At 37.5% G+C, this 16914-nt stretch overlaps 1 protein-coding gene across 18 annotated transcripts in view; it reads left to right on the plus strand.

The window, feature by feature from the left end:
- LOC110393701 overlaps nucleotides 1-16914 on the plus strand; it is a 219892-nt gene that overhangs the window by 113432 nt on the left and 89546 nt on the right. For all 18 annotated transcript variants that reach the window (XM_021386865.1, XM_021386871.1, XM_021386870.1 and 15 more), the window contains 4 exons: nucleotides 922-1185; nucleotides 2433-2571; nucleotides 6365-6526; nucleotides 13622-13710. In XM_021386865.1, coding sequence (XP_021242540.1) covers nucleotides 922-1185; nucleotides 2433-2571; nucleotides 6365-6526; nucleotides 13622-13710 — 654 coding nt within the window. The remainder of the gene's footprint in view (nucleotides 1-921; nucleotides 1186-2432; nucleotides 2572-6364; nucleotides 6527-13621; nucleotides 13711-16914) is intronic.

Consider the following 16914-nt stretch of genomic DNA (forward strand, 5'->3'; position numbering starts at 1 on the left):
GTAGGTGAACTCTCCAAGGTTGCTGCAAGAACCCAGTGTTGAATCTGAATAAGACTGCACAGGAACATTTCATGCCAGTGCTGGTTTATTACTTTGTCTTAAAATTTTCTAGTGGCAGTGCTTTTCTACTACTGAAAATAAACAGAAAATGAAAATCACAAAATCAGCATAAATAAACTGCATAGCATTTTCTGTTGGAATTGAAAATTGTTCAAATGCATGACTTGGTGGAAACAGAAGAGTTGTTCATTGTTTTAGTTTGTAAAATTCTGTAGGTTGCCCCAAAAGTAGTACCTCGTATTTATTTCCATGGAAACTACAACATATACGAAGAGCACAACAACACTGTTTGATAGAGCAACTTGTCAGCTGCAAAATAGTCTTTGTCAACATAGTCACCACCATTAACTATGAATTTTTGCCTGTGATAAGAGCCTGCATGCCACACTTCTAAACACCTGCACCAGTTGAGGTGACCCACTGTCGCTGTCACCACTGCTGAAACACAACACCCACTGCCTCACTGTGCTCACATCCACTGTTTGGTCTCCGTAAATGTTCCAAGCATCAATAAATGTCAGTGGGTGCCATTTTTTCCACACAGAGGGATTCAGTGACACACCTTTGTTTCATCTGCTCTTCCATGTCAGACGCCATTTTGTCAGGCTGCCTCTCTGCTGCTGTCTGTCACACAACAACAAAATGTAATGGAATATTAGTGGGAATATTCAACCTCTTCTGCCATCTCACCAGCATCTGCCTCTGATGTCATGGGCCAACAAAATAAAACAGGAGGCATTACTTTCAGATCAGCCCTTGTAGTTCAAAGGTAACGACATTTGTAGAGTGCTGTGTGATGAAAGAAAGCTGGCTCTCTTGTAATGTTTTTAAAACAGGTCTTTCATTTTCCTTCTTTGCTAGGTTCTACCACCTAGAAAGGCTGTGAAGCCAGGCATGGTGGTGCTCTTTGAACTATTCCTTCTTCGTGGAACCTGTACTTGGATTGACCAAGAAGTGGGATGGGGAGTTTTTCCCTTATGTGACAACAATTTTAATACTTCGGAGGGAAAGTTTAAATGTCCTTTCCTCAGAGGCCATTACAATTCTAAAGTTGACCGATTCAAAAAAATTGAAAATTTAATTTCTCAAGATTTGGACCATTGGTTGTGCAATCTCTACTTTCAGGTTTGTATATAAAAATTTGCCCTGTTGGTTTAATAACTTCCACTGAACCGATTTCATGTTCTTTTTTCTGTCATGCTTATGACTATTTTTCTAAAAAACAGTTTACCAAAACACTTACCAGGCATATAAAGAAAGGGAACATGGCATACGTCTCCAGCTCTCACCTGAAATTAATGATTTTTGTAAAGCCCGACTTTAGGATTATTTGAAATATTGTGAGTAATTGGATCAAAGTTGGATCAAAAGTTGAAGTCTGAGTCTGAGCCCATCGCCAGGAGATGTGAAATGCTGCCACAGTTTTAGTGAATCTCAGAGGTATTTTTGCAGTTACATATGGTACAAAATAAAAGTGTTCTTTATGATCTCATTGCGTTTGTATGCCAGGGATCCCCTAATAGCAAACAAGGCTCTGATGTAATAGAAACCTTACTTTTAAATAGATTTTAGACATAACTCTGATGTGACACTTTTTGTATGTCTTTGGTTAAAATGGACCTGAATTAAGAGTTCCTTTTCAGTGGAAGCGTAATTTCTCATCTTGCAAATTAAGAATGTTATTTGTAATTGAAATGCATTCCCATATTCAGAATTGTAATGCTACCTCAAATTTATACCTCTTTTGTAGTTGTGTCTGGATGAGGAAAAATTGCCAAGAGAGATGAATTTTGAACACATCTTATTCTAACACGTGGGTTACTTAAAATAAAATGCAATTATTCATTTTTTAATTTCTTGTAATGGTGGCTTTTAAACAGTGTTCATTTTTAGGTCTATTGAGAGTAAAAGGAAATGAAAATATATTGAGAATCATGCAGAGAAATAAGAACTTATACAAAGAGTTTACCTCAGATAAGCTAGGAAAAGGTAATAGAAGAGTCAAAGTAGTGGAAATAGGGAAATAGGACTCCAAAGCTGTGAAAATTAATCTTTCAACCTAATGCATAAGTATCATAGCTGGGATGATTTAATGATCCAAAGAATCTATACTTTTGCAGATGATTCAGTGTTTCGATCATGAGTCATCATTTACTGGGGTGTCCAGTTTAGCCTGTAAGCATGGGGAAGATGCGTGTGAGAAAATGATAAGAGAAAAAAGTGTCGTAAATTGAGTATGGAGAAGCAAGAAAGTCCTAAAATCCTCATAACCAGCTTCTTGGATTTTTAGAGTTCAGAAATAGCATATGTTTGTATGTTTTGGTTTGTGGAGTGCTGAACTGTTTATGTTAATGTATTTTTTTTCTTAATAGATAATTAAACTGCCACCAGATTCAGATAAGCAAAATGAGTGTGATATGCATCTTCATCTCCCACCTGAATTTCTCGTGTGTTCAAGCACTGCTGAAAAGAATAGTGCTTCAGAGAAGGTTAAACGGCCTGGACCACAAGGTGATGATTTCAAACTTTCACGTCTATATTCAGGCTTTTATTGGAGCAACGCACAGCTTCATTTCAGTGCTAGCTAGTCACTACTGTTCTCGTCAAGCCGGATTTTCCTCATTCAGATATTAGTCCTGGAATACAGTTATTATAGCTGCATTATAGCAGGAATACAGTGATTCTTTTTTTATTAAGATTGCTTAACTTTATTTTCAGTTGTGAGCAATTTAAACCAACCTCATTGCTGAAGATGAAACTTTCCATGCTGGCGTCTGCTTGAGGCTGAATAATGCTTGGAAAGTCACAGTAGTAACAGTTGATATTTTTTGTCTAATTAATTTTGGAAGAACTCTAGCACCTCCCTAGGCTAGAACAGGGACTTCAAATTTGGCAAGGAGATAGTTCTGGCATCAGAGTCATGCCTTATGCTACTCCTATGAAATTCCATTAAGATTCAATCAAGTGGTAACCCATAGGAAAGACAAATTACCATTTGCTTATGTGCAGCAGACCTCCCTGGAAGCTTTCTTACAAAATTGCTGAATGTTCCATTTAGACTGAGCATCCTCTCTGGCCTCTATGAGTCTTCTGAGGTAGCTAAATTGAAGACATAATTGATCATATTGTGATGGTCCCTCCCAAATTAGTTATCCTCTTCCCTTAGAAATACAGAACTGGGAAGAATGACAGGCAGGACGTTGTTACTGGATTTTCACTTTCAGTATGTGGAATCTGACTACAAGGGACAATAATCACTCTTTTCTGGTTTATGGACATGCCTGTATTCCCACTTGTTTAATGAACTGAAGGTTGCAGCCAACCCACAGGTTGTAGCAACTGTATGAATATGTGCAGATCTGAAAGATCTTAAGGATGGGGGTTCCTCAGACATCTGAGGTCACCAGCAGTGATTCATGATAGAAGGCATGGGAGAAGAAAGAGGAGGATGTTGGAAGGAAAGGAGGAGAGCAGATAAGCAGTAATCATTCACTGTGGTAAATGAGCGACTCAGGTTGGAGGTATAACATGAAAAAGGCCAGCAGATGTATTTTCAGAGAGTGAGTGATGATTTTAGGAGAGAAAGATAATGAGGTTTGCCCTGCAACACTTTTAAGCTGAGCAGCAACTACACTGCAATCAAAAGGGTTTTATGTACCCTGATAGGAGAACAACAGAGATATAAATACACATTGTCCTGAGGAGTACGGTCCTTTCTGTCACCATTTATCTTCTACGTGTTTGCTAATGAGCTTCTTACTCTAGATTCAAGACTAACTCATGAGCATCAGATCCCAAAGATGGAGTTGCAGCCAGTTTTTCTCAACAGTGAAGAGTTATGGACAAGCTTTTAATATATCAAACTCGTCCTTATAATTCTGTCCTATGATCAGTCTTTATATGCACACAGACATGCACATGGAGACTGCAACAAAATAGGTCACAGTTTTGGAAATAAATAAAAACTTGGGATACTCAGGTTGAGAAGTCCAAGAAGATGCATTTCTAAGAACTGAGGAAGAGTGGCAGTATGTGTTCTATTTGACATTCAGACCTCCGAAATGCGCTGATAAGCTGATCATGGAAGATCTGCAATTTTCATGGCACACAGATTTACAATAACAAAGTTTCTAGGAGTAATTTCTGGTATTGTTTATATTTATTTATTTTTCTTGGAGCCTTCTTTAAAGATATTATTAGCTGCTAATATCCCCCATGGGTTTGTTTTTTAATGTATCTATGCAGTGCTACAGTATGCTGTTTCTGCTGGTGATATGTTGCTAAGAGATTTAATAATGGGTAAACAAACACAACATGTGGTAATCCATTTCAAATTAAAAGTTTATTAAATGCTAGCTTGATGACTTTCTGGCTATTTACAATTAAAGGAACGAACCTTAGGGAACTGGGGATCACGTGGTGAAAAATCACGACTTCAACATTTCCAGCAGAAAAATGTGTTTATGATCTGTGGCAAGCTGTCGCACATTGATATGCTCTATAAATATTGTATTATATCTGTTAAACCACCAAAAGTGGGAAAAAAAAGAGCTCTGTTAAAGTGACATTAAGATTGAGACAAAAACCAGAAGAAGTAAGAACAGTCTAAATGAAGACTGGTGCTCTGTAACTCACCCTACTGCAGTAGTCTAAATAGTGAGTAATCTTACATATCAGTACCATATGTGGTGTTGCAACACGTAAGCAAAATAGAGCAGGTTAGGAGATGTTTTTAACCTTTACTTCAAATTTGTCTTGGTTTTGAAGTTTGAGACAGGACCTTCATATTATTTCCATTAACTCCAGGCTACATTATTCTTTTCAACCGTAGACTGATATTGAGCGAGATATGGCTCTTCCCTGATGCTTAGGATTTCTCTTCCAATGTACTATGCAGGGGAATGCCACCTAATGCTTTCTACATCTTCCACTGTACCTTCTTTGTAGTTTGGAAATGTGCATTATGAAACCTAGTGTGTCTCTTAGCACAATCCATACCTTTTCTCCATACTTACGAGGTGTTATTCCATATAAGATTCATGGGTAAGGTTGGCTTCTGTTTCCACAACCACCCTCCTCTTCGTTTTTTTAAGAAAAGCTTGTGTTGTTGTTGGACTATTGCATCATTACAAGCTCTGTCAATAATGACTATTTCTCACTGGAATTCTTAAACGATTGTGTGTTTGGAAGGTGGTAACAACTCTAGTAGACAGGTAGGAAAATTTGATGCAGGTACCAGAAACATTGCCTTCATAGGGACATTGATTTAAGTAACCCAGTCTTCTAAATTCATGAAATTTTACTTAGAAATGTCAGTCTTCATATGAAACACTAAACACAAATGCTTCAAGAAACTGCTCTTTATCAATGTGAAATCCACAGCAAGATCCCTGTGGACTTCAGCACCTATAGAAGAAGGGATTCACATGTGCAAAGGTACAGTGTAACTCAGTCACGTTTGGAACAGTGCTAGCTCTTTCAACCTCAGCAAAGTAGCTGGACAGAACTCTCATACTTGTTCTCTAGTTCAAATCCGTTTAGAAGGTTTTACTCTACACCTGTTGGGAACATGCTTTCAAATGCTTGCTTTTTGTTTGTGCTCTTCCTCTGGCTTGGCATAAAAGCACCTATTTGTGTCCATCAGAAGTGATAATGACATCTGTAGCATTTTCTTTACAAGAAGTCTGTGTATCTCTCATTCCCGCCTGCTCTACTACAGTATGGAAGACTAAAGAAAAAAGCAGCTCAGCTCTTCAAGAATGGTTATCAGAACACATATTTTCTGTAGCATATAGTGAACAAGCAGCTCATTTTTTTCATGAACTTTATTTTTCCCTCCATTTATGAAGATTGCTGTCTTGCTGCTGGCTCATGTGCCGCATGGATCAATCAAAGGAAAAGAAAAAGCAGCTTATTTTATATATTTTTTTCCAATTCCCAAACAATGACCTTATAATGGAAATAAATGTTATATGGAAGAATCATTTTCATGTCTACAATTTATCCATTTAAAACACAAGTTAGAGTATTTTTTCTCTCTTCCTTCTGTCTGCCTGCCTGGCTGTTAAAATAGCATTGCTTTGTACCGCTTGGCTTCAGCAGTCCCTGAAACTCGCTGGAGTTGGAAAGCTTTAAACAGTTGCACAGGTCTTTAATTGTAAATTAGTCTTGACAGAGCTGCTAGGCAGAGGCCTGGCCCATCCCGTCATGATGCTAGCTGACAACCCCTTACTGCTCCTGGAGCAAGAAAACATGTGGAAGGAATTGTTCTTTTACATTTCGCAGCTTGTCATTTCCTCTGCAGGGCAACCTCTGACCTCCACGAAAGATCCTGACACCCATAAGGGAAGTATTCCCACTGTTGTAAAGGAAGTGGAAAAGCAGTTTAATGCTGCAAAAGGAGGAGAAGCGTGTGTGCCAGAAGAAGCTGGGAGGAAAAGAGAAGAGCTTAAAATGCTTCCAGCAGGTTAGGACTTTTATTGCATCGCTTAATTTACTCAGAGTTTGCAAATAGATCTGCTTGGCATGTGTGTAAATACCCTTGTTTCCCTTCCCCCTTGCCCTGCAATATCATCTCGTAATTATTTCACTAGGCAAAGGAAGCGATGGAAGAGTTTAAATCAATTGTGAGGGATCAAAAGCAGCTTAGGTGAGAAGGCACAGAAGTGGTGGGCTCTTCTGTCTAAAATGTATTAGTAGGCCAAATGTGTTAGCAATTACAAGGTGTGTGTGGAGTGCACTGACAACATTAGATTAGGACTGGTGTTTCCGTGACATTTTTACATCCTTTCATTTTATTTGGTCATTTATATCCACAGATCACAACATGTTGTTAGACACTTGGCAAGTATTTTTTTCTTACTGCACCATATTAATAGCACTATCCTTTATTAATTGTGCGGAAGTGAATTAAGTAAGAGTGCCTGTCTGTATTAATATCAGATAACATTTGTTTCTGGGACGTGGGATTTCTTCTGAAGGCAAAGACCTTCCAAGTCACACTGTTATTTTTTTATCCCAGGTAAAATGTGTATCTTAGAATGGGGTAGTAGAACCCCTCCATCCTATGCTAAACTCAGATGCCACCACGATGGCCAGAGGCAGATTCACCAGGGGATGGGGATCTGGTGGTACCCAGATTATCACTGGTGCCCCCACAGCTGAGGCCTGCAGTTGTACCCACCTCTCATGGCTCTCCCACCCACTACAGAGAAGGCAAGGGGCACTTTTCATTTCAGGGAAAGGATGATCCTCACACTTTCGGAGTGTAGGTAGAGCTGAAATTGCACTAGTTTTCAGTCTTTTTCAAATATTAATCTCCCTAGAATTAAGTAGTAGAATTTTGGATGCTGACACTGAGCCAGCTGATGTGGCAGTTTTCCTGTTAGAGCAACCCATGAAACACAGTTCAAAAACAATTTCTTTGGAGGTGTTTGTTGACTGTCCAAGGATTTTCAGACTATGTGTTTGCTATTATAGGTACATGTATTGAATAGCTCATGTTAAGTGAGTATAAGCAGAGGTAGGAGCTAGTATGGTATTACTTTGTAGGAATTTATGAACATTGAATATTGATGTTGACTACCATAGATGCATAAGAATGGTGACAACAGGTTAACCACATTATAGAAAAAAGTACTTCAATACACCTCCTAATAAGAGCAACAGTTTGTTAGCATGTCTTTAACTAGCATGCCTTTTCTAGATGTTGGTCCTCCCAAGAATGTAATCATATACCTAGCTTAGATATTTTTATCCATTTTTTACTTTATGGGAATTGACTTTGAAGTTCATTTTGTTCATTTGCACATTAGTTGTACAAAATACAAATTAGTTATGTGGAATAAAGCATTTTAGGGACCACATTTTCAATTCAATAGGGTCTCTTGCAAATACCCTTAAGCAATGTATTTAAAGAACTGATCTGATTACGATAGGTAATAAATTACTACAACTTTGATTGAAGCAAGGTTAGATACAAAGGAAATTATTTTGCATAATCAAAGGATCTGGTCCAGTACACTCTGTGAGAAGAAATAGTGCTGTCACTTACCACTTACTATTGTACCAGATCTGGTATAATAGGAAGTCTACCTGAACTACTAGCAGTCCTCCAAAAGTATCCCTGAATTTGAATTACTTAAAACAATTTTTTTGCTTATTTTTATTCATAAGTCAACAGAAGTTTTTCTTGACAAGTTCACTTTCTGATATTTGCTGTATCTATTGCATGTTAATTTAATGCTAGACTTTGGTTTCAAAATACAATTTTTTTTATGGTGGAGGATTGTCAGTAATGTAACTACTAGACTCTGTATCTGTACTCAGAGCTAGAGAGGAGGAAATACTTCATTTTGAAATCCCCATATAATTTCTGCAGAACCACATATAAACTAGAATTTATGCTCTAACTTATGTTTAATCTGGAGATTCAACAGTGCCTATATTTTCCTTCCCACCAATACTCATTCTGGCATGCACTAACTCCCCAGCCTTCCTCTCATTTGAAGCCTGATCTCTTTTTTTCAAAGCCCTCTGTTATACATGTACCACAGTAAAAACCCTGGAAACATGTAAAATATTTTTAATACATACTGTTAGTCAACTTGTTACAAAAACCTTGCATTCTGTAAATTTCTGGAGATTGACATCAAATCTGTTGTTCCTTCACAGAATCACAGAATGGCTTGGGTTGGGAGGGACCTCAAAGCCCACACAGTTCCAACCCCTGCCCAGGGTCCCATCCAACTTGTCCTTGTATGCCTCCAAAGATAGGGCATCCACAGCTTCTCTGGGCAACCTGTGCCGAGGTCTGATCACTCACTGGGTAAAGAATTTCTTCCACATCCGATGTAAATCTCCACTGTTTTAGTTTAAAACTGTTCCCCCTTGCCCTATCACTACTGGTCTGTTTAAAAACAATCTCCTTCAACCCTATACTATGCCACCTTTCTGTAGTATACCCAGGACAAGTTTTAGCCTCTGATTTCCAAACCTACCAGTTCAGAAGAATTCTTCTGCTTAATGTGCAAATTAACCAAATATTGTCTGAGCATATTTATAAACTTTAATTTGAAACTCTCTCCACATCTGTGGAAAAACATTGCAAGTGAACTGTGTCTTTTCATGACATCAAAAAAGTTTGTCTGAACAAAGCTTTAGAATAACACCTAATAAAGGGTGCATTTGAACTAACCTAGGAGTAAGTACACTTGCAGGTAAAGTTCAGGGTTGTATTCAGAACATATTATGATGTCCCCTCCATATAAAAGCAAACAAACAACAACAACAGCAAAACAAACATCCAAGCAGAGACAGCTTCATTCTACTTTCATTGTGTTGTTTGGAAAGAGTTTATTTGTTAAAACATACTTGTATAGTTGAGAAATGATTCTGTTGAGAGGATTGTATTTATGCTTACAGCCACTTCTGAAACGATTTTGTGAAATCCAGTGAGTCTTCCTTGTAATATTTCTCATTATACTGCAACGTGATTCTTGGCCTTTTAATGTGCTGTTTTCTTATATAAAAGTGTTATATGCAGATGCAAAGTAATTGCCTAAGACAAAAGCCCCAGGACCTATTATCATTGGTAGTTCCTCATGGGTGACACTTTAAAGGGAAAAAAATATGTTTTAAAATTAGAATTACTTGCATTTCATTTTTTTTGTGCAGGCAGAGTCTCAGATGTGTGAACCTTCTCTTTCTCTGCCAGCCTTTTTCTCCTCTGAGCAGGACTGTGTAAAGGACTGGGGTGATTCTTGCAGATAGGATCAAATTCGGCTCCCACTTATGGTTGTGCAATACATGTAATCCACATTCTTCCCTTTTTCCAACACTTACCACGTTGTTTGATTTCCCACAGGACAGGGTGTAACTGGGGAGAGAGTCCAGATTGGATTTTCATGTTATTTTCTATTTCCCTGCTGTAATTTAACCAAGCTGGAGTTTTCTGTGTCTACTATCCCACTTCTGGATGGCACCATTGTAAAATTCTTTCCTCCTGACTGAAACAGTTGTAGCCTTCAGACAGGAGTGCACTTCATTCTTCTCTACGCTGCCACAGGATAAGTAAAAAATATTTTGAATCAAACCAATATAAGATAATTTCCTAGTTTGTGAATGTCCTGTTTCTTTTTGTTCACTTTTTTTGTTGTTCACTCAGAAAATTGAGATGCTCCATTTCGTGGTGATAACAACTTCAGGAAAAGTAACAGAATATCTAACCTTTCTGTTCCAATGTTCAAACAGGATAGAGAGACTAAGATACAAATTTCTTACTTGGTTACTTCAACTTTGACTGCTGCAGGTCCCTCCCCATCCCTGGAATACGTCAAAGTTTCACAGTGAATTCCAGGTATGCAGCCTGTACTTTCAACAGCACAGAAGATCTGTTTCCCACTCCACTCAAATCCGTGTTCACATTGACTGTATCTACATTTGCACTTAAGATTTTATGGCAGTTTTGAAGCAAATGACCTTCCCCACTTACTGCTCTTTGGGTCACATCACGGAGTGATCTCAGGATCACAAGAACTGGACTCCATAGGGTGAAACTAAGCAACAAGGTACTCCTTGAGCATGCGGATCGGGAACTATTGCTCCATCAATTCCAAGGACCAGACTAGAGCAAGCCTGATAGTAACTCTTCAACACACGCTGGGATCCCCAGTGCTTACCGGAGTCCTGCGAATTTCTGGTGTTTCACTCCACAGACTCGCTCCTACTACAGCACAATACTTGTTACAGAAGGCATAATCAAAAAAGATAACTTCCACCATAGCGTGAGCTATGTGGCAGCTAAACTATCTTGGAGACTTAATTTACCAAGAAATAAGACTGCTTTTAGCATTGTCAGTGTCTGGAAATAAAATTCGTCTCACCTGTCCTTCCCAAATCCAGGTGTTACACTGTGTCATGATGGGTAAAAATGGCATCTAATTTTTCCTATTTGTTTTATACAGATGTGTAGTATTAACGATTATGTTTGTATTAAGGTTTTTATTGTCTTTGCCAGACCCTGGTATAATCACACTTTTTCATACACATATAAACAATATGTTTATTGACTTCCAAATAAATCTATTATCAGAAAGTTTACCCCTGCTGTTGGACCTTTATTGTAGGTACAATATCTATCCTTGATCATTCTTACTTAGTGCTATTTTCTCTTCTTCAGATTGTTCATTTTATCCTGAATGGTATTATGTTCTCTTGTCAGAGAACAAAATGTATTTTAAGTCAATTTACTAAAATAGTCACTGCTAAGTGCTATATCTGGACAAAGTTGACGCCTTTGACATTTGCTAAAATGGCAAAAAAAAACCCACCTGTATTTAAGGTATGATTTATGGGTAATGCTTGTCAAAGTAATTTCTATGTTACTACAGCTTCTGATGCAGCCACCGTGACTACTTCAATGAACGAATTGCTGATAGCATAGCTAGTTAACGATTTATTAGTTTTCTGTGGTCAATTATAACAAGTTATAAAAAAAGTAAAATGCAATTTAATAATGAAGAACTGTGTGAATCTTGTTTCTTTCTCAGGGCTGCTTCATTTTGTGAATGTGAAATAAACAATTTCTACATAGCTCAGTTTTATAAGACATTTCCTACACACTAAGAGCAACTCCTATGATTAAAAAGTAGACTGGAGTCTTTAGATGTCTTTCTGATTGCTGGCTTCTATTAAAAACTTCTTAAAATAATAGATAGGTTTAATTCCTCAAGCCAAAGAAAAATTATATCATCTTAAGTATTTTCCATATTTATTATATTGATGAGACTTGGCTGCAGAGAAAAAAAGGGAAGCAAGATCTCTTGTATTGCAAGTTTTAAATGTACCAGGCTAAGGTTTACTTAATTAGAACCTCCAGGCAATAAAGGAGCCCTTTTTTAAATTCTGTGAATCTTAATATGCTAAATAATGCAAAGCTTCAACTCTTCAAGCATGAGACGCACATCTGGCAGCTTAACATTTAAATTACAGAAAAAAAACCACTTCAGTAGTAATTTTCATGCAGAAAAGAATGGGAAATGTATTACAACTAAATTTAATTTCTTTTTAGATTTTTCATCCTGTCTAATTGCAAGCATTTGCCATCTTCTCCTTTATTTATTTATTTTCATACAGATTTTTTTCTGTACTTTTTATTGATCTTTAATTTGAACAGCTTCTTACTGTTACAGCCGTTGAAGAATTACATTGTGTTTTTACTTAGAAAAAATTGTTCAGAGAAATCTATGAGGAATTAAAGTAATGAGCTCACTAGTATAGCAAGAGAACAACATTCAGAGCCTTACAAATAAAATACAGAAAGAGCATGCAATGATTAAATAACAAACTGGAGTTCCTTCTCCCTCCCATTTCTTAAATTAGGAATATTATTGTTTTTGTCCAAGGTCTTGTGCTATTCTTTTTACTGAGGTAATTATTTCTTTGTTCATTTGTCTGCAAAAACATTGTCAAAGTCTTCATTATTTCAGCAGAGCTGTTTGGAAATGATTTCAGTGAGCCAAAATAAAAAAAAAAAACAAACACAAAACATACACAACAAAGAAAACCACAGTAACCATCTTTTCAAAGGTATGCTTATATGTTAATATGTGTTTGTGGCTTTATACACCCAGCACATATATGGAATACATGGAAAAGATTCCAGTTATTTATACTGCATCTGTGTACTAGTGTGACTTATCCGGTAGCTGTAATTTATTCAGTTTCACTGATTTCGGTAGACTCAGATGATGTAAATACCTGTGATTGTCTCATCCATTGTGCATGCTAAGCATTTATATACATCAGTATGTATATCCATGTGTATACACAAACTGTAACATTGTATATGCTTATATTGTATGTCTACAGCTATAATAATTAAGAGCGGATCTTCTCTATTGCATTTTTAAGTACTCTTCACTGTATTTTATTTAGGGGGAAGTGGAACTAACTGGGAAAAAAAGGTGAAATATTCATTAGTATGTTTTGGCTTATCTTCTATGTGCCATATATTAAGAAATTAGATGCAGAGCTTTATTTCCTTCTCATCACTTCTTGCTCTGATGCAGGAGTGTATTTTTGTTTGCAATGCAGGTCACTGCTTTTCTGAAGTTGCCTTAGCAAATATTGCTTAAAAACATGAGTACTTGTGATTTCTGTGCCTTATTCAGTGGCATTCTTGATCCACAGTCATGCCCATGCAAGGGAACGAACTTCTTGCTCTTTACAGATGAACACATTTGGGAGTGTTTAAAATATCCTTCACTATTGTTCTTGTGTCTGCTATTTCTTTTTCTACTTATTTTTTCCCCCATGGTCTTCATACAGTCAGTATTTCCTGCACCACTGTATTTGAAGTCTTCTCCACATCTATCTTCCTAACACTTCTGGAAGGTAGGAGAGAACAAACAACCTATTTATAACTAGCACAGAGGGGGGAAAATGACCTGCCTGGAGTCACTCAGGATTGTGGTGGGAGCAGGAATAAAAACCAGTTCCTTCCTTTTCAGAACTTCGTCTTATGTACCAATAATAAAAAGAATTTTTTTTTTTCTTACAGAGAATGATTTTTACCAGGATTGCTGTGGCTATACAGATGAGCACTGTGGCTTGTTTCAGCTGAAGGATGACCAAGGAGCGCACCACAAGGTATCAGATTTTTTCTGAGCATCACCATCTCTCCTTCAGAGTACAGTGAAGTCATTGGAGCTTCCACTGGTGCCAATTGGGAATAATCTGTGTGCATTGTAGTTGCTGGGTTTCTTTGCCACTGTGGATTTAATTATGGCTACCATAAGTTTTTATATGGCCAGCAGTATTTCAGTCTTCTGTGTTGATCTAAAAAGAGAGCTAATCTCTCTCAGCAAAACCAAACCAAAACCAACCAATGAAACAAACAAAAAGAAATAATCTTCAAAATGGATGAGGAAAGACCATCCAATAATCAGACGACAGCAGGTTGATCAAGGCTGCACTGCAAGTTGATATTGTTTTAGCAATATTTAACCACAAGATAGATTTCCTATATATCTGTAACATTTGAGCCCACATTTCCTTGTGCAGAAGAACCTTACCACTGGATCGTTTTTAGTATTCTTATTCCTAGTAATTCCATACATAATTAATGTATTATGGATCTACCTTAGATATTTTCCAAGGGAGGATGTCAGTTTTCTCTGTAACTGTTGCTTCACTTCTCTCCTTAGCTATGTTTGAATTAGGGCTACAAATCTGAATATTCAAAATAACAGTTCTGGCAGTTCATCTCACCCTCATTCTAGGTCTACTCTGAAACGTTTTAAACAATTTTAGTTGTCCTTGGAATAAAGTCATCATGGTTAAACACTACTCAGAGTACTCACAATCTTGTGTACTATGTGCATACATCTGTATATGTATGGTGGCACAACTACCTGATAGCTGGAAATTATTGGTGCAGCTTTGACTTTAGTAGTGTCTTTTCATAATTGATGATGATCTGCATGTAAATATTCATGAGCAAAACCTGATTGGGCAACAGGAAATTCCCTGCATTTCTAATGACTAAGTTTTCATGTTGTTTCTTTGGAGAGGTAAGGACAATTTGGAGAAATCAGAGTTGTATATAAACAGCTGCAGACTGATGTGTGTGTGTGTGTGTGTGTGTGCGTGTAGTCTTGTATCTATAGGAAGACCAATTTAAGTACTGATGGAGTGGGTGTAATGGGCAACGCAACCCAACCCATGGGAGTGGCAGAGTGAAATTCATTTCCTACAATCCCATAATAGCACATTCCCTTTGAACAAAATGCCATGCTCTTATAGGAACCTCAGCCATGGCTAACTCTCAAAGCCACATTAAAGTGACCTGGTTTCAGCAAGGTGTGTTAGCTCAAGGGTGATTCAGTACTGTCTAACCCCTTTGGACTCAGTGAAATGACTCACAAGCTTTCAGTTATTGACATGTTTAAATAGATTTCTGAACTGTGTGTCTTGTGAGAATTGTTCTGCACAAAAGAAATGTGAGCATGTGAAATGTAATTTCAAAGGTTTTAAGAGTCCCTCTCTTTTAATGGGATGACTGAATCCTAATGTTCAAAGAGATCTGTGTTTTATCACGTCCAGGGTTTGAACACTTGATCTGAATTATGTCATTTGGGTCTACTTGTAACTCCAGAACTGAAACTGTCTTCTAAAATAATTTTACTCACCAATCATAAATTGGACACAGTTGCAAACTAATGTAATAAAGGACAGACGTAAGGGGAAAGACAGCAATTCATGCAGTGGGTTATTCCCCTCAGCTTTCCCTTTTCCTTCTGTAAGTAGATTTTTATTTAAAATAAACAACAGCACACCAACCACAAACACTGGACCTTGAGGTCTCACTTTTTTGGGAAAAGTAGAATATATCAGCAAAAACAAAGGTGTTCCTCCTGCTCTCCCAAATCTTCTGTGCTACAGAGGTACATAGTCTCCCACTGAGTTTCTTCCAAGTGATGGGCATTAGTGACAGCTTAGATTCCTGTGCAGTAAACATGCACATGTTTGCACGTATTCAAGATATTAAATGATGGCTGTGAAGGACTCAGTGCTGCTGGTCAGTGAATTCCATGAGAAGTAAAATACATTTTGTGGCTTTAGTCTCATCCTCATGCATGTAAGTGAGCTCCTGCTTTTGTTCTTCAAACAAGATCAAACAGTCTCATAGAATTGCAGTCATAATACTTTCCAACACCTTTGAGTTTTATGTATTAAATAATGTTTTATAGGTATGTTGCACAAGGGCTAGTTGCAAGGAGACCATGTCAGTGCAAGCAAGGTACTTGTGCACAATTCCTTTTTTCTAGGGCATTAGTTCAGTCATCTGGCTAGGTGAAAGTGCAGTGCTATCTATAGCTGCCTGGTGTTAGTATTTAAAAACAGCTTTGAGCATGCTACCCACTTCTAGTCTGCCTTAACTATTCATATTTACACAGAATCACTTTTTGGCAATATATTCCATTGCTTGTGGCAGCTTTTCCAGTGACTGCTGAAAATATGATTGTATCATATTTACTGATAACCATGATTAGCATTATGTAGGTATGGATATGAACCTCTGTCTGTTATGTCTATAAGCCTTAAATTAAAATTCAAAATGTAGCTAGAGTCTATGTAATCCGAGCTTCAGATTACAAATGTGCCTTTTAGAGCAAAATGTTTAACCCTGTAAATAAATAAATAAATGATTTTTTTGTAGTTCTCATAATCAACAAAATATATAGCGATATGACTACATCTAATGCTAAAGCTGTGCTCCCTGGAAACTTAGATTTTTGACATCTACAGAATAAACCTGGATATTTTGTTCATTACAATGGTCATAAATGCTAAGATCAGGAGGGACCTTGTCTTCTAGGATGTATAGTTTACACAGATTAGTCTCATTTGGATCATGAAGGCATCAGACACCTAGCAAACCCTTCGCAGAGTTTGCTGTTGTTCCTAGGAGGGTGTTAATAGATAGCTTTGTTGTCTCCTGCTGATGTCTGGTAAGTTATGACCTTATTGTATCTCTTGGTGGAAGAGACGTTGAGACATCTGACCAGGGTCAGTTAATACTAAGCATGCAAGGAACCTGCTGTTCACTTCAGAGAAAGGTGACACCACTGCTAAATTATTGGGCCTGAAAAAAAGCCAAATCATTCCCGAGATAAGCATGGATTAAGACTCTGTACTTTGTATTACACTGAAAGATGCAGTACTGTCCCATCTTTCTCCTCCCTCATGCTGGCACCAGCGCAGGTGGCTTGGATCACAATGGGTCCAGCTGAGAGCTAACCCACTTATAAAAAAGGAAAAGGAAAGAGGCCAAATAGTGATAATTTCCTT

This window comes from Numida meleagris, chromosome 2, assembly GCF_002078875.1.
Source record: "Numida meleagris isolate 19003 breed g44 Domestic line chromosome 2, NumMel1.0, whole genome shotgun sequence".
NCBI classification, from domain to species: Eukaryota; Metazoa; Chordata; class Aves; order Galliformes; family Numididae; genus Numida; species Numida meleagris.